General features: G+C 34.6%; 1 protein-coding gene across 3 annotated transcripts in view; it reads right to left on the bottom strand.

The window, feature by feature from the left end:
• Positions 1 to 19,286, bottom strand: part of LOC118183632 (anoctamin-7-like) — a 383,713-nt gene that overhangs the window by 237,589 nt on the left and 126,838 nt on the right. For all 3 annotated transcript variants that reach the window (XM_035353229.2, XM_035353228.2, XM_085813343.1), the window contains one exon: positions 18,938 to 19,137. In XM_035353229.2, coding sequence (XP_035209120.1) covers positions 18,938 to 19,066 — 129 coding nt within the window. In that variant the 5' untranslated portion in view covers positions 19,067 to 19,137. The remainder of the gene's footprint in view (positions 1 to 18,937; positions 19,138 to 19,286) is intronic.

Raw genomic sequence — 19,286 nt, 5'->3', positions numbered from 1 at the left:
TTACGGGAAACACAACTGGAATAAAAAAAAGAATTCGAACATTTCCTATATTTTAAAACCTGCTCTATTATTTCAAATGGAATACCTCGAGTATGAAAAAATATAGCAGTGTTAGGACATGAATTTGAAGACAATATGCAGTCGAAATTGACATTATTATTCATCACCATTAAAAACAAACCTCGAAAGAGTTATGATGAAAATTAATAAAACAGGATTGACCCATGAGTTTCTACAATCTGCAATGAAGACAGCTTCTAGTCGTTTTTTTCCAAGACTACAAAGTGTATCAGAATCAAAAGGCTATCAAATGTCAAGCTGTTGCACGAAGTATAGAAGTTTACATATAGTATGTAAATATAGAAGTATAGAAGTTTACACTTATTTTGCGTATGTATATTTCCAGTATGCACCGAAGAAAAATGTAATGAATAAAAGAATAAGAATAGGTTTTCATTGTTTATTCTCAAGTTTTGTCCAACTTCGAAAGATGTCATAATTTCTCCACTTTAAGGAAGATATTCAGTGGTTTATTCAACGTGTTAAGAGTTATTTGAAATAAATATCAGGCTGAAAATTAAATAATTAGCTGTCAAAACGTCTGAATAACAATGAAGAAATTTCTACCAGGTATCAACCTTTAGATTTCATACAGAAAATAAATATTGTTACGAATTTTGTACAATGTACTCCGAACGGCTTCAAGAGTCGCCCAGACGGTATAGTAATTAGGGGAGCCTACTACGGTACCGAAGGACACAGGTTCGAATCTCGGAAAAGACACGAATGAATGTAAATGTATAGCGTCGGCACGGCATGGCGGCGCTCTAAATATGCGGCCAGCCGAAAATCCTCTAGTGTGGATTGGTGGGAGGAGAGAGAGGTGGAAACCCCCGCATCCCCCAGGTGCTCTCCCTCAAATGTAGGTAGCACAACAATGTGTGAGTGTTCCTGCGCATCATGTCTCTCAGCCTAAAGGGTGCAGTTTTATTATTGGCCGGCAGTATTGTTATATTAAGGTAGCTGCCTCGATCCTAGGATTCCTAGGATTGAATTTATGTAATACTTCCTTTTTTTTTTTTTTTTTCGTGTGTGTGTGTGTGTGTGTGTTTAGAGCTTGATTTTATTGTATTGTATTAATATGTGCTAATGTTAAGGTCACAGTTATTGTTCTGTATACTATGTAACTTTGCTCTAATTTGCATGAAAGGTTAAGGTGAATAGTTTTTTTTAGATGTTTTTACGTATTGTGATAACAATGTGAGTAGCTATAATGCAGTTATAATAATAATTTCTTTAGTGTTTCTGTGTTTCTGCACATCTTGAACTTTGTCTAAACGGTGCAGATTCATTATTGGTTTGTAGACAATGTATGGTTATGTTTTGTCTACGGTCTTAATTCTAGGCCTCCTAGGATGGGACTAATGCATCTTTCAATACCTTCACCGCGATTTTCTTAGGCTTAATTACACATTAATTGTGCCCGAACTGATTTAATGTATTATCATTTTAACTATTGTGAGGTAAATTATGAGTAGGGTATGTATAAACAGCCTAAGTATGGGGCATAGTTTTATCCTGCATCCACTGTAGTGTTCGTAGGTACTATTTAATTGAATTGTATTAAAATGGGTGTTTAAATCGGCAATGACTTTACGTTCATATCGTGACTAATCCTTTGACGATTGATAACAGAAAGAAGTTAGGTGGGATGTGAGCTATTGGATAGTTTACAGTATTATGACTAAGCCTGAAGATTTCAAGTCACTGGTAAGTTCTGAAGACCAAGTGTATTAAGTATTTGGGTACGGTTAGTACTTATGTAAATTTTTTAATTTAGGTTTACCAAACATAGTTGATTATATTAGACTAAGATTTTCTTAATAGAATTAGGCTGTGACCTGTCAGTACTGGTTCTTTGCTGTAGAGTAATTTAAGGTTATTATGTCTTTGATTCATTTAACTCGAGCAACACTTCAGCAGTACTTTCCATTAAGATTAGTAAGGTTTTACATCTATGATTCAGTATATTTAAAGATTTTCTTGTGTATGTTGCTAAGCGAAGCCGATAGTTGGCTAAATAGCTTTCTTAACTTAGATGACACGGATTCAGATAGCATCTTGCACTCAATTTACTCATCTCCTTTGCTTACCAAACAATGCTTTGCCGCATCATTTGGCAGGACTTCCTTTCAATTAGTCGAATAAGCACCAGACAGAGAATGATGACTGAAACTAGAAACTAAGTGAATAATTGGTTTTAGACATGACCACAGGCAGTTTACTGTGCCTGGCCCCCAGAAATGGCGTAGAAGAGGATACTATGCTGTGAGGCTGTCAAAATAGCTTGAGGGTCAGCAATCCTCTTCTGCAGTGTAACGGTAACGGTGCCCTGAAAATTGGGGGTAGAAAATAAAAGTACAACCTCTGATCAGAGCATTGGCTCTGGCAACTATTGTTCCATGTAATATGGACAAGACAACAACAACAACAGAGGCTTCAAGAAAAGTGAAGCTCAGCGGAAAAAAATAAGATTGCAAGGGTTAAGTCTATTTAACATTGAGATAAATGGCTATCTCTCTAAATTGGCAAGATATCACCAAGCAGGCGATATTTTGAAGATAAATTTTTGTCGCAAAATTTCTCGAGAAATCGCCACAAGTCGAGAAACTTTGCGACCATTTCGCGACATTTTGATCCGGTCCCTGTATTGGTATTGTAACTGAACAAGGTAAATAATTGGTACTGTAATTGAACACCTATAATGGAAGGTAATAAAGATTTCTCGGCGATCGAGGAAAACTACATAAGTCTGGCGAGAGCTTCAGTTTTGATTTCAGAGTTGACTTTGCGGTACTCAGAGATTTCAGTGGGAGCTTCGCTCTTTAGATGCGCTTCCCATTGTATTGTGTTGTGTTTAATATTCTCAATAGTTTGAAGTGGTAACTACTGATTGTGACAGGTCATACTGAGAAAACCTGTACGAGTAATTTTATGATAAAATCTATAATTGTAAATTATTTATTTTGGGAAAATAAATTTTATCAAGCTATCATTGGTTCTATGTGCATTCAATCACTTACGATCCCGTAGGAACGTAACAATACAAGGTGAATCTGAACAAGTGGGCTGAATGTTACGGGGTGATAGAAGGGCAGCTACACAAGCAACATTCGTCAAAGAAATGTATGCGGTACGCGTACATTAGGTTTTTCATAAGGTCCCACAGGAAAAAGTCCAAACACGAGAGATTTGGCGATGTTAGTGGCCAAGCTATGGGACCACCTCGAGTAATTCATCGTCCTGAAAATTTCATGTTCGTATAACCAGCAAACTTCTCGGCAATCTACGGTGCAGAAAATGCTCTTGATGCCAATGATTATAAGTTACGAAGTGCCTATGGTTCAAAACCATGTATCTAAAATGCTGTTGAGTGCGAGGACCGACCCTTTTTATACCATTTATTTACAGTGCCACCTAGCGGCTCGCCATTTGCGTTCCGACCATACATTTCAGTGACGAATATTATTCCTATAGCTACCTTCTATAAGCCCTTGAAGTTTTGCACACTTGTTCAGATTCACCCTGTATAAATCTGACGGTTTTCTTTTGCGTAGTTGTTAATTATTTTAATAATCTTTAGTACGTGAAATGTTTTGTTTTGTTAAAAAAATTTTCAGCCCGTCAGTTACTTTCAAAACGAGCATGCGGCACCCATGAAATCTGAGTCTGATACCCTGATTTAGGTTTACGCTACAAGGAAGAGACCAGTGTGACACCTACTAAGAGGGCATAGACAATCACAAACATCGAAACCTACAATCGAAATCGAATCATCGTAATTACTGGAACGCCTTATAAGGTATTTCTCCCACCTTCTTAGCGAGCCTTCGTGGTTTAGTGGTCTGCACGCTCATCGCGTAATTGAGAGGTCCGCGGTTCGATTCCCGGCGAAGGCGTTGCTAATTTTTCATCTTGCCTGCTTTCAAAAATACCTAATGTCTCTACACTCTCTTAATGCATAGAAAATTTAAACAACTAACAGTATCCAGCTACTTAGTTAGACTTCTTGTACCTAATCGCCGATCTTTAGATATTACCTTTATGAATATTGCTTTACTTTAATGCTTACCGTGAAAACAAGATACAACCGAAAATATAAAGGGTCGACATAAAACGTTATTCCTTACAACATTTGGGTCTTACAATTAAGATACTACAACACAAAGTATTCATTTTCGTACCAACAGCGAGTTGATGCAACTCTGCAGCAGTGGTCTCAAACAGCGGAATGCGCAGATATTTAAATTCTAGTATTGTAAAGATTTCAGTTATTTGAAGTTCGAGTTTACATTAGTTTCTTTTCCATAAAAACTTCTAACTGGTATACAAGCGAGTTTCCCTCAGAAAGTTTTCCACGAAGGCGCTTCAAGCTCAGACATAACCAAAATAAACCAAGCCAAGCTTTTAAAAACGAACATGAATAATGTACCAGAAATCTATAAGTTGAACTACTTAATTTACATTGTCACATGAATCTTATTCAAAAATTTCAAGACACAGATTTATTAACTTTTATTCATACTTGTCAAAAAATAATTCAGTTACGAATTTTTGAAATAAGGATAATCGCTTTCTTTGGGAGCACAAATGCGTCAAGTACAAATATGTGAGTGTATAATATGTGTACAATATACACAAATATGTGAGTGTATATACATACATGTGTACACTCACATGTACACATGTATGTATATATACAAATGTGTAAGTGTATATATACATGTATGTATATATAATATGTACACATGTATGCATACAAATATATGTATATAGATACATGTGTACTATATATACATATGTGTGAGTGTATATACACATGTACGTATACAAATATATGTATATAGATACATGTGTACTATATATACTTATATGTTAAGTGTTCATGCATATGCATGTATATATAATATGTATACATATTATATGTGATACTCACATATAATATGTGAGTGTATATACATAGAAGTACGTGAGTGTGAATATGTGTATCATTCTTTGGGAGTACAAATATGTGAACAGCTTCATCTCGCAGTTGAAAATTAATGAAGAAACAACCCGATTGACCGATGAGCATTTACAATCCGTAATGAGTATAATTTCTGCCAACTTCTTTCCAAGACTGCTAACTTCTTCAGACTAAAAACGCCATCATTTGTCAAACTACAGTAAGAAATCAAATAAGGAAAATTAAAATTACTTACACACAAACACAAATATTTTAATTTATGCGTCTAAGAAAAATTTAATAAATAAGAAAAAAAGACTAGGTTGCCATTATTTACTCTCAAGTTTTGTACCACTTGGTAAGTTTTCCGTAAAAATTCCTATGAAGTAATCGTATTCATAATTTGTTTAATTTTAGTTCAAATTATGATATGTTATTTAATGATTAACTAAACATGTTAAGAGTTATTTGAAGGAAATGTCAGTCTGAGAATTTCATAATTAGCAGACAGAATATTTAAATTGCAAAGTATAACCAACAAAAATGTCTTATGAGTACCAAATATTAGTACCAGACCAAAAAAAGGAATATAAATTTGATTTTTTTTCTCTTTCAATTATTATTACTATTTGTATATCGTTTGATAAATATTTAGTTAGCGAAATTACAATTTATTAGTCCAAAGGGGCAATTTGCCCAAAAGGACTATTCATTTCGTTTCGGCATTTTGCGTCGATTTGCTATAAGCGCTGTTTCACTTTTGGAATTGCTGCCACCAAATATTATCACCCTGTATTACATTTCAAGAAATTAAATAATGAAGAATCTGCATAAATGTATGTATGTTTCTCGCATTGTGATAAAACAACAGTACCTAGAGCCATCCAATTTTGAATAACGTAACCCTCCTGCGAATATGGGCATTTGGAAGCCCAAATTTGGAATTTGTTTTATTATCGGTTTCATATTTTGTAAAACTTTAACGAATTTTTGATTAACAAACTCAAGGATTTCAAAGCGAGCCATGGCAACGTTGCACAGAAAAATAATTTTTATCTCCAGCGGGTGAGACTGTGTATCGGAAATTCTAAAGATATGCTCAATTTAAAACTGTTTTGCGATATTTCTCTTGAAGTGAATTTTTTGGTTTAAAAGCGAGGAACATGATATTTAATAATTAAATTTATTTAACAAAATGTTAAAAAAAACGCGCCTTTGGACGTAATTTAAAATCTGAAAGTTTTCAAATATATTTATTATATATTTTTTGAAATATTTATTCTTTTCACAATAAAACGTTTCATTTTATTAAAACAAAATAGTTCTTGAAATGTTTTTACATTATGCATTTGACCCACATAGAGCTTGAGTTTCAGACCATTGCTCTACAGTATATTTGTTAGGTAACAACTCCAGCAAATCTACCGGAAACTGCTACGCTAATTCGGTCGAGCAGAAAAACGCACAACTAACTTGTAGAGACATTAGGTTATTTTGGAAGCAGAAGATGTGAAAAATGAGCACTCGCCGGGACTCGAACCACGGAACTCTCGAATTCGCGTCGAGTGTGCTGACCAACACACCACGAAGGCATGCTAAGAAGGCATCAGAAATACCTTATAGACTCCCCCTTTTAAAGAGCGACTGGGGTTTAGGGGACTCAATAGTCAAACCCTGATTGGGAATAATCATCATTCACCATCTTTTAGTTCGGGCACCACTGTAGAGACATCAGATTATTTCAAAGCAGGAGAGATGAAAAATGAGCAATGCTGTCGCCGGGACTGGAACCACGGACCTCTCGAATTCGTGTCGAGCGTGCTGACCACTACACCACGAAGGTATGCTAAGAAGGCGGGAGAAATACGTTATAAACTTTCGAAACCTTCCAACTGTGACGTCAGGCTTGAATTTTACTTGGACGTCCGGATCTCTATACAAGCAGCAGCACCAGCGCCAAACTTCTACTCAGAATAATACTGATTTCGTTCTCATTTTAACCTACACCGCTATCATAAAAATATGCACAACACTCTGAACTGAGCGAGTACGCGACAAGAAACATCATAAAGGAAAGAACAATATAAAGTTAGCTGTTAGTGAAACTTAAATGTCACGAATTAGCTGCTATCTTCTATTAAATAGCACTGTGTTAGCTATTCATAGCAGTACCTAAAAGTTGTAATATTAAACTATAAATAAATTATATCGCAGATTTGATTTTTAAGCCTTTCCGAGCTCGTTATTTTAAGCATTAGCTTTCGAAGTCAGTCTTAACTAAACCACATGAAAACATTTTTCATTCCGACGTTTTCATGAATCCAAAAAGAAACCTCAGCACTGCGTTACTCTACAGTAAGGATATATATAACACACCGTAGCAGCGGTTCAAAACAAGCCATCCATCCAACTTCTGTATTATATACATTTTTATTCGAAACTTAAAATAGGGATAAGAATATTTATGATTAGTTCTTGAAAGACAGCTAATTAGCTGTAGACGGAAAAACGTTTTCGACAGGAAAAGATTCAATACTTAGGAAAACCTTTCGAGCCCCCAGACGAGAAGTATGTAAACACAACGCGGGAATACGAAAAATCAATATAAAGTTGAAGGCAGAGGTAAACGAAAGCATGAGAAATGCGTAGTTAGGAAAATTCTCAGGAAGTTAATTTACAGGATTATGCGGTGTAGGTTTGGCAAACATCTTTAATGCAAAGCGCATCGATTTCAGCATGAGATTTATATTTGGTAAAAAAAAGCAAAAAGTAGGACTTCAGAGAATTAATTATAGAATTACAACCGCCTGGCTTTTCGATATTATTTTTAATGCCTAACAGTTTTAAATGTTCTCAATGTCGCTATTCTTTTTAGTCCAAAGAGGCAATTTGGCCAGAAGGACTATTAATTTCGTTTTGGCATTTTGAGTTGGTTCACTTATAAGGTATTTCTCCCGTCTTCTTAGCGTGCCTTCGCGGTGTGGTGGTCTGCACGCTGGGCGCCTATTCCACAGGTCGTGGTTCGATTACCGGCGAAAGCGTTGCTCATTTTTCATCTCTCCTGTTTCAAAAAATAACCTAATCATTCTACACACTATACATGTCGGTTGACTTTTCAAATTCTTCCCACCAAATTTTACAGCCATGAATGATATTTAAAGAAATTAAATCATGAATAATCTGTTTGAGCGAATGTGTATTTCTCGCATCGTGATAAAACAACGGTACCTAGAGCCATCCAATTTCGAATAACGGGCATCAGGAAGCCCAAAGTTTGTTTTATTATCTATTTCATATTTTCAAAAACTTTAACGAATTTTTAATTAACAAACAAAACGATTTCAAAGCGAACAATGGCAACACTGTATGGAGAAAAATTTTATCTCCAGCGCGCGAGATCGTGTATCGGAAATTATAAAGATAAGCTCATTTTAAAATTATTTTGCGATATTTCTGTTGAACTAAATTTTATGGTTTAAGTACTAAGAACATGATATTTAATAAATAAGCGTTAAAAAGACGGCCCTCTGAGCGTAATAAACGTTAAAACGTTAAAAAAAGCCACTTTGGGCGTTATGTCAAATCTGAAAGCTTTCAGATATTTATTTTTTATTTTTTAAAGTTTGTTTTGCCTGTTTTTAATGTCTATTTCTGTTCATTATTGTTAGTTATTTGTCAGTATTACTTGTTCAACGTTATAAATGCATGTCTCTCAATATTATGCTATCTGTTCTTGTGTAGATTAACATATAATTGTACTCATAGTTTTTCTCCTGCCACATTTATGGCCAAGTATGGAAACATAATGTTTCTTTTATATTGTGTATATCTGGTATGATCTTCTTTAACTCATTGTTACAATTATTTAACAACTGTTAATTGTACTGGAATCAACAAACATCTTGATTGAACTTTTGGATTTTATTACTATGATTTAGTACAAATTCCAGTACCTCTGAGTTATATGACTTGAATGTTGCATGAACTGCACAATACTTTGCTTTGGGCAAAACATTTAGTACTGGATTATGGAACATAAAATATGTTCATTTACACTTAAATTTGGACTCTAGAGATCAGACTTGATTCTTTCATGACTATATACTTCATTTCAATAGCGTGCAGATTCTGAACGGGGTGTTGATCCTTACTGTTCATTTACTTGTGTTTTTCTATTATATATGACTGACATTTATCTATGATCTTCTACTTTAAACGTTTTGCATTTATTGTTACCATGATTGTTACTGTAGGCGGTTGTCAATTCTTTCTGTTACTTTACTCGAAGACAGAATTGAGCATCCGTTCACTCTTTTCAAAGTCAGAATAGCATTAAATTCACTTTCAGAAAGGCTTGGAGAAAGCGTGTAAAATGATCATGGAAAATATATCTTGCTTCTATGAAGCGTGCACTGAATACTTCGAAGAATGGATGCATCGTGTGCAAGAACACGAGTACTTTAAGTGGCTGAAACGTGAAGAGCTGCAAGTCCTTAGCTTTGAGTGCATTCCTCCATGTCTTCAGTATTTTGCAATTTAAAGTCCTGCAAAAACAAGAGTTAGGCCAAAAATTCATTGCTGGATAAAGAATACGTTACATCAACAATGTTTTTTTTAACTTCCAATTACGAAGTATAAGAAGTATTGTAACCGCGAAAGATTACAATAGGGCAGAGTTTCTTAAACTGTGGGTCGCAGGACCTGCAGCAGGTTGTCGCCAAAAATTTTAGCAGTTTTGTCTTATTATAATAATTTTACAAATAATTAAGACACATTAACACGCCGAATAAATACTAATTCAGAAGTCAAACAACAAAAATCAGCGTTATATTTGCAAAATTTTCACAGGACTAGTTTCGATGGTTTTACCGAACCACCATCTTCAGCTGCAAAACCGCAAATGAACAAGATAGGAAACAAGATCTAATCATTATTTCCTATCTTGTTCATTTGCGGTTTTGCAGCTGAAGATGGTGGTTCGGTAAAACCATCGAAACTAGTCCTGTGAAAATTTTGCAAATATAACGCTGATTTTTGTTGTTTGACTTCTGAATTAATTTTACAAATACTAAATATTTTTACGCAATGTATCTGGAAATAGATAAAGGTAAGACAACACGGACCTACTGAGCAACTTCCGACCTAAGTTAGCCTAAAGGCAATCAGCGGAATATGTTACTCAGAGGTAAAGCCATCTACTATTTACTGGCCACAACCTTAGATCGAGGCCAAAACAGATCAGTCGGGCACTAAAATGTCAAAGTCAAATTTCAAAGTTTACATTTGTACAATATACAGAGTTATTTGTATATATTGTGTATGTTGAAGAAATACATCTGAAGTTACTATATTAAGATTTTCCAGAATAGTTAAGACAGGAATTGACAACCGTCTACAGTAACAATCATGGTAACAATAAATGCAAAACGTTTAAAGTAGAAGATCATAGATAAATGTCAGTCATATATAATAGAAAAACACAAGTAAATGAACAGTAAGGATCAACACCCCATTCAGAATCTGCACGCTATTGAAATGAAGTATATAGTCATGAAAGAATCAAGTCTGATCTCTAGAGTCCAAATTTAAGTGTAAATGAACATATTTTATGTTCCATAATCCAGTACTAAATGTTTTGCCCAAAGTAAAGTATTGTGCAGTTCATGCAACATTCAAGTCATATAACTCAGAGGTACTGGGATTTGTACTAAATCATAGTAATAAAATCCAAAAGTTCAATCAAGATGTTTGTTGATTCCAGTACAATTAACAGTTGTCAAATAATTGTAACAATGAGTTAAAGAAGATCATACCAGATATACACAATATAAAAGAAACATTATATTTCCATACTTGGCCATAAATGTGCCAGGAGAAAAACTATAAGTACAATTATATGTTAATCTACACAAGAACAGATAGCATAATATTGAGAGACATGCATTCATAACGTTGAACAAAAGATTACTTCAGATACAACTAAGCACGTGCTGTACACTTTATGCTGTTGCTTTTGAATGAAAAAAAATGTCATAACGTTTATAAGAAATCAGATGTTACAATTACTAAAAGTACATTTGTATTATTTCGTAGTTATTTAGTCATTCCAGATATTCACTGGTTCATATAAGCCAAAACAAAATTTGATTATGCACAGATTCAAACAAGAATATTTAGCAGCAAGATAGAACATAGAGTAAATATGGAAAGTTCGCGCCAGATATATGAAGAGATAAACGAAGAAAGTCGATCGCTAAATGAAACTAATTCTAAGCGCAATAGTCAACACTACATATTATTACACATTATTACATTTGTATTCAAAACCTAGTTATTAATGCAAATAAGAGTATACTATACTGGTTCAAATACATACAATATTACTTATCTCATATAAAACTTAGTAAATATATTAAATTACACAAAACATATTGCATATTGTTACATAATGCTTAATATGTAATATGTTACATATTATCATTGTAAATATAAAAGACAGATCATAACCTAATACATTTTAAAAACACAATACTTGCTACAAATCAATACACATTATAAAAAGTTGCAGTATCAACCAGATATTCATGGATAAGCATAATTCTAGTCAAACAATGTTAAAATTAATGAAATAAACAATATATAATAAAAGATTCGAACAATTAGGTTATGCACAGAAACTCTGGTGAAGTCAAATAAAACTAAATAAGAACTAAATAAGAGCAAGAACATGTCTGCATTTTGTTAAACTTGTCATTACATAAACAACATTCAGTAGTACCATAAATGTGCTATAATAAATTTCCACGATTAAAAAAAAAAAAAAAAAAGGAAAGAAAAGAAAAAAAAAAGGTATGACCATGTCAAGACAGATTGTAAGAGAGGCAAACCGATTACAGATGAATTTGTCTACAAATCAAAGCATATACCAGTCACAAAGTACAGTTACAAGTAAGTACATAAAAACTGAAACTAAGCATTTGACATGTTAGAAGAAGCAGTCACCATGAGCAATGGGGAAACAATTATCCTATTTTAAAAAAAGAGTCATACCGAAAATACAAACAAAACTAATTCATGCCATAGTAAATGCTGTAACAATTTCCAAGATAAAAGAAAAACAGCATTCAACACAACATAAAACAACACATTATTACTTGTAACATAAAAAAAAAATTACTTATAATTACGCAAAACAAATTACATATTAAAACATATCAAGACTTATTATTAAATCAAACAACACAGTAAAACATATTACTTGATAATATTACATGTTAGATATGATGATTATTAATTAAACGTGTGACAAAATGATTACTAATTACACATTATAGCAATTACTTATAATTGGAGAACAACTAAAGCTGTAAACAATTCTCAAAAAACAACTGACAATAACTCTTAAGAAACTACGAACCTCACCTCAGCTCTTACACTAAAGTATTCTTCTTCTGCTGACGAAGAAGTCTGTACCTGTACACTGCATTGTGTTAGTACTCTCTGCAGCTGAAGCCTACCTGCGCGGTTAGTCAAAAGTTTTTCTAGCCACTGAGGCCAGTATTGCTCCAGCGATCTGCGTAAAAGAGTTTGCTTGAATACTGGACAATAAAAGACATAATGTTCAGGATCAGCTAACCCACCGCAGTTACAGCAATCGTCTGCTCTAAGTCTAAATCTTCGAAGATAGTTCTTAAAGGGACCATGTCCCGAGAGAAACCACGTTAAAGCCGAATTAACAGCATTAACAGCATATAGTTTTGTCAAAACTTTAGGTATGAATTTAAAAAACTCGTCTTTCAGTCAAACCAGTAGACTATTGCTCTTGCCATTTACTCTGCAGTAAATTCCATGTTAAAGATTTCAGGTATGATTGCGGTAATGGAAGAGCTTGTTCTATGCGCTCCTGTGCAAGAGCAGCCTCTTTTGCCAAACGGTCTGCTAATTCATTTCCGAAGAGACCTTGGTGTGATTTGACCCATATGAGATTGGGTCGAAGAGAAAACGGATATCGTAACAATAAGTGTTACGTAATAAGTGTACGTTGTATATCTTGAACAAGAGAAGTTTTGCTGGTGTAGTCTAAGATAGCCTCTAAGCTGGAAGCTGAGTCAGAATAAATAGCAATCTTTTGATTTGTAATTAGGACCATTTGGTGTGAAAGTTGAAGCGCTTTTCGAAGTTCAGCTTGGTAGATCGTGTTAAATTTAGACAATCGCCTGTTCCAGTGAAAAGTCAACTGCTGATTCTTTAGAAAACAAAGACCACTGCCAGTGCCAAAGACCATCCGTGAACCATCTGTGAATATAAAAATTTCTGCTTGACTTTGAGGAGTATTTTTAATATGAATTGAATGTCGTAAGTTAAAGTCAGAGGGCTTGAAAATGAAGTTTGTAACCCGCAATTCAAAATCGTAAAGGTAAAATGTAAAGCCCCAGAGATTTTGCTGTGTTCGGAGACATATAATACTGGCTATAAGTGCCTCTCTCTCTACTTGTAGAGAGAGGGTAGGAATGCCTGCCAAAATCTGAAGTGCCGCAGTTGATGTTGTACGATAAGCCTTGCTTATCAGAAGAAGATGTGATCTCTGTAAGAAATCCAACTGCCGCTTGGCTCCTTTATTAAGATTCGTGCCCCATGCTGATGCTGCATACAATATGATGCGTTGCGTAACTACTTGATACCAAAGTTTAAAGAAATGGGGTGGTACTCCCTATGTTAGTCCTGTTACTTTATGCATAGAATTAAGAATGCGCATTACTTTACCCCTTAAATATTTAATGTGGGGAATCCAAGATAATCGATTATTAATGATAACGAACAGAAAAGGCAGGTTCTCCACGAAGGTAACAGGATAACCATTCAATTTTAGACTCGGTTTACGCCGAAGTCGATGTCGTCTTCCAATTAAAATTGCCTTGGTTTTGGTTGGAGAAATGGTAATCTTATGTCTTCTCGCCCACTCCTGGAAAATATTTAGTCCAATTTGTGCTCTTTTTTCAATATTGTGTCTACCGTTAACAATGATTAAGAAGTCATCAGCATAGGCAATAAGCTTTATGTCTGTATGATCCATCAAATCTGTGAAGAGTGAGTCGGCTACAAGCAGCCACAGCAGAGGCCCCCAAACAGGAGTTCTGCGGGCATCCCTTAGTAACCCTATGGATTGTAATACCTGCTGCATCTGTAATTTGAACTGCTCTGTCAGAGAGATAGTCCCGAAGAAAGTCAATCAAGTAAACTGGGCAATTTAATTTCTTCAGTGCCTGAATAACATCAGGCCACCAAAGTTTATCAAAGGCAGCCTGTATGTCAAGCGAAATGATTAAATTATGATTATTATATTGCCTGTTTGTTTGAATTGTTGCTAGAAGATCATGTAAGGCATGTTCCGTAGATTTATTCTTGGTGAAGCCATATTGTTTGTTAAATAGTAGGTTATGTTTAGCGAGGAAGTACTGTAGCCGTATTAAAATTGCTTTCTCTAGTACTTTTCCAAGAGCTGGTAACAAACAAATAGTCTATAAGATGTTGGTAATGCAGGATCTTTTTCTTTTTTCAAAAACAGTGCTACCTCAGCTATCTTAGTACCTTGAGTAAAATGCTTGAGACGCCAAAAGGCATGAAAAAAAGCTATTAACAGAGCTGGAAAATTATTGAAGATGATTCTAATGATTTGATTATCCACACCATCAGGTCCAGGTGCTTTGCGAATGTTCAGATCTTTAACTATGAGACTCATTTCACTTTTTGTTGGTAGAGGTGAATCTGTCTGCTTTGATGTAAAAGTATAATTCTCAAAATTACGTCGGATGTCTACTTGCTGTGATGTATCATCATCTATAGAATCCTCTTCAAAGATTTTGGCTAAGAGGTATTTTGTAATTTATTTCTGAATGAAGGCTGCTGGCAAAACTGAAGCTGGAATTGAGAGAGGATGAAAAACGCTATCAGTCGCAATTTTATAGATTGTGCCAAAACGCACTGATAGGTTGAGGCAACATTTCTTCCAAGAGTCTCGTTTTGCCTGCAGTATTTTACGCTTAAAGTGAGCTTGTTCTTTTTTATATTTAACTAAAAGCTGTTGCCGCAGAGGTGAAGTTCTCTCCCCCTGAGCTTGTCGTCTTAGGCGTCTTAAATTTCGTCGAAGTTGTTGTAACTCTGGTGTCCACCATGCGACCTGCTGATGTGGTTTGAGGTGTTTAAATTTAAAACTGCGCTTACAAGCAGTGGTGATATCAGCTATGAGACTATTGTACACTTTATTTAAGTCACCTTTAGTGAAAGCTGAGTCGAATTGATGGCAAAGAGTTTCAACCGAAGGAGCTAACTGATTTATAAATTTGTTAATATTGCCTGAAATTGTCTTGAATCTAAATTTTGAAAAGTTAGAGACTTGTTTATTAAACGTAAATGTTATTATTTGATGATCACTAGAGCTTACTAAATCATCTCTAACACCAATTTTGAAAGTACTGAGCCGAAGAGTTGTTGCATAAGGTCAAAAAGCGAAAACATTTCGACGCATTCTTTTTATAATATAAACGTTCATTTTACTTCCTTTGCATGTGACGCTGTCATTTCGAGTGTTACTTATTTAAAATTTTCACATTGTTCTATGTCTTAAAATTAGAAATTAAAGTTAATGACCTAAAACTGCAATAGTATATTACAGTACAAGTTAAAAATTGGTAGCTTCACTCACGCGTGTGTCGGATTTGCGCAATGCTTACGGGGTCTCCTAAAATTTTCGTAAATATTATGGGGTGTTGAAGTCGCGAAAACATCTCAGTGATAAAAAGGGGTCGCGACTGAAAAATGTTTAAGAAGCCCTGCAATGGGGTATCACATTTCAACGAAAATATCCATTGTGATCGCTCTCCAATGCATTTGAATGTTTTTTACGTGAAATCGGTACGTATGAACAGAATAAAGGACTTTTTCCCAACACCAACTACAAAATGGATTTAGAAGAGAGATATGATTCTGCAGCTAATTTCAAAGAAAATCTTCATTTTTCAAGCAACAGCTATTTTTTCTCTGAATCACTTGCATATGACTCTAAATTAAAAAAATTAACAATAAAATCATTTTCACAATTTTTATTTTAAGAAATTCGAAAGCTCTACTTGTTAACGATTACTGAAAGTGACAACAAGAATTTCGCCGACATAGCAGAGAAGCAATTTGCTACGGATTTCATCACTGTGTAAATTTCTGTTTCCTTATTTCCTTATATTCCGATCATTCTTGTTTGTCAGAAAAGGGCTGTTTTTAATAGGTTCCTGATTTTCAGTCTGGAATTTATTAGCATCTTAAAAAAAATCTCCTATTGCCGTTTTGAATAATAAAGTTCAACTTGCAAAAGGAAAAGGCCTTTTCTTGCATGCATATTGATGTCTATGAAATCTCTGAAAGAAAATTCCATCGCCGAGAAAGAACGATCTACATCATAAAAAGCGATGAAATAACTCTGTTCTGAAAAACGCAGGAATTCAAAGAGGAAAGCTGAAGAATGTAGCACTGGGAATTTCTGAACGATGAAATATAAATTAGATTTCTAGGTTACCCGTTAAAAAAAGTAACGGGGAGGGGAAAGAAGAGGAAATAAGAGAAATGGCATAACACTTTTGAAGCTTGTGCCCCTGATTTTTTTCCCTTTTCTGAAATACATAAATAATTTTTTTTTAAAAAAAATGAGAAAAAATGCACGTGGTTAGAAAAAAATAAAAAGTAGAATGTTCTAAGAATAAAAAATTCAACATTTGTTATTTCAACGTTATACAAGGAACAAAAAATGTACATCAAAAGATTTATATTTAAAAAAAAGGGAGACACCGTACGTCCAAGAAATACGATATCGGATATAAACTCATTTTAGAATTGGAATCAGACGTTCCATTTAGTACAGAATTTTATGCTTTCAGGAAGGCGTTTGAACCTTCAAATTCCACTAATATTAAGAAAGAATCGCGACTCAAAAATTCGAATTTTCCTGATTTTTGTGTCATTTGAATTTCTTCTCATTGATATTGCTTTTCTCTGAAATTGTACATATGTATTTTATTTAAACATATGTATTACGCTTGTCTATTAAGGGAGTGTCATGTGTTTTCCGAATGATAGGATTTGCTTTTTCATGGCCGATGGACCCTCCTTCCTCCCTCTCCCCGACTTCCCGGCTGGGATTTAGAGATGATAGTTAACAATCTGATCGCCTAAGGGATTAGATGAACAGAGCTTATAGAAGCCATCAGGCTAAATAAGCATAAGCAAACCGCATTTAAGCAACTGTGCAGCTCCGCAGAATTTTGAAGAAGAATACCTGGAGGGCACTTCGAAAGTCTCTCATACCTCTTCAATTACCTCTAGAAAGGACTTTCCACTCGCCGTGCGTTCTGAGTGCTTCCTCACCGCACGGACACTACACGATTACTAATCCACGCCTTCACTGAAATAAGTAGACAATAAATATCTCATCTGAAATAAGTTACCCGGGATTCGAATCCAGGTTTATAAGTATAGCGTCACTAGCCACTGTACCAGCCGAACGACTTACTAATTAAGTAGCTGTACTCGTTAATTTGTACTTGTTTGACCCACTAAAATCATTATACATTTTTACTTCCTTTAAGACGTAGAAAAAGTATTGTAATTGCGAAAAATTTACGGTATCATATTTCAAAGAAAATATCCGTTTTGACCGCTCTCGAATCCATTTGGACGATTGTTTTGCGTGACGTCAGTACATATGGAATTCTTCCCCTCCCCGGGGGTTGACTCAGGCGAATGCCTGGGAAGTACTGGTTAGGATCTGTACCTAGGCAGTCTCAACCACGGGGGTATAATAACAGACTTCACAAGAAGGCCTGAGGGCACTCGAGACAGAGTAAAGCTCGGCAGCGACCGTATGGGTACTGCCTTGTTTGCCCTTGCTCTGTGGGGTCGCAGCATGGTAGATTGTTCAGTGGGTGGGGTGGCACTAATCCTGTTTGGCAATAGTCCTTAGGTCCAAGAGTTGTACATATGGACATACGTCAGTACATATCACATACGTCTGTACAGATTCAGATTCTACTGCATTATACGATTTTTTTTAACGCTTTACAGTTTCACTAACCTTACTATCAGACATTAGTTTTATTCCTATTTAATACTAGTACTATTATTGTTAAAATTTTTATTACTATTACATTTACTGTTTCATATATTGATAATAACAATTCTGTTAATCATTATATCATTTACATTTAATTATCATTATTATAATTTTGTGTTATTAGTGTTGTAGTTAACTCTGTACTTTAGTTATCAAGATTTATAGCTGTAATATTTCAAAATTTAATAACACAGTTGTTCAATATTAATCATCTTTCCCAAGTCTTTCACTTTTCAATTTACTATCAATTCACCTTAGCACTTACCTTTAAGGTACCATTTTAAAGGTAAGTGCTTTATATTCGTTATGAAAAAACAAAATTACAAGAAGTTTGACTCTCGTACGACAAAAATTGACCAGGATGCTTAATTTTAAAATTCCGAGCTTTTGGTGACATTTTTCAACTTGCCTTGAGAGACTGATTAATTAAATTAGAACCATTAGAGGAAATAAATTTAAATGAAGCGCAGCCAAAAATGTGTATAATTTTAATAGGCCATCCAAGCAAGCCTTGGTGTCCACAACAGATTTTTTTTCTTTTTAATAATAACTATTTTAGGCGGCTGGCCGAGCAAATGGCTAGTTATTTAAATAGTATTCATATTTTTAAGAAATTTAAAAGTAGAGATTTCAGAATTAGAGGAAACTTGAAAAGCAATTTTTTATTGCAAGTGCACAACGTCAAATAATATTCAGGTCTTGTTACACGACGCAATGACCAAGAATTTAAAATCTGATGCAAGATTTGTATGCATCATAAAGCAATAAATACTTACCAGCTGATCTCTGGAGAGTATATAATCCTCTTCGTCATCAACTGTGCTACACGCACCATAACCTTCTCGATTTCTATCTGCGGGATTCAGTTCATATTTTTCACTTTTGGATTTGCCGAAATGGGGCATTTCTCTAGACTTTTGCTCTTTTGGCACCTCCGGCAAATCTTTTCAGCAATCTTACTTTATCAACAAAAGCCCTAAAAAAGAAATAAATGGCATTTAATTTTGGAGTATTTAAAAAACAGTAGAAGAAGTCATAGTTTGTAAATACAACTAATTATAAAAAAACTATTTTCCAAGAACTACAGTGAGAAACAAAACAAAATCGCACATATTTGGCATGCAG

This window comes from Stegodyphus dumicola, chromosome 3, assembly GCF_044657685.1.
Source record: "Stegodyphus dumicola isolate Sdum_Otavi_A_Nest chromosome 3, ASM4465768v1".
In the NCBI taxonomy this organism is placed as follows: Eukaryota; Metazoa; Arthropoda; class Arachnida; order Araneae; family Eresidae; genus Stegodyphus; species Stegodyphus dumicola.
This window is presented reverse-complemented; position numbering and strand designations above follow the sequence as displayed.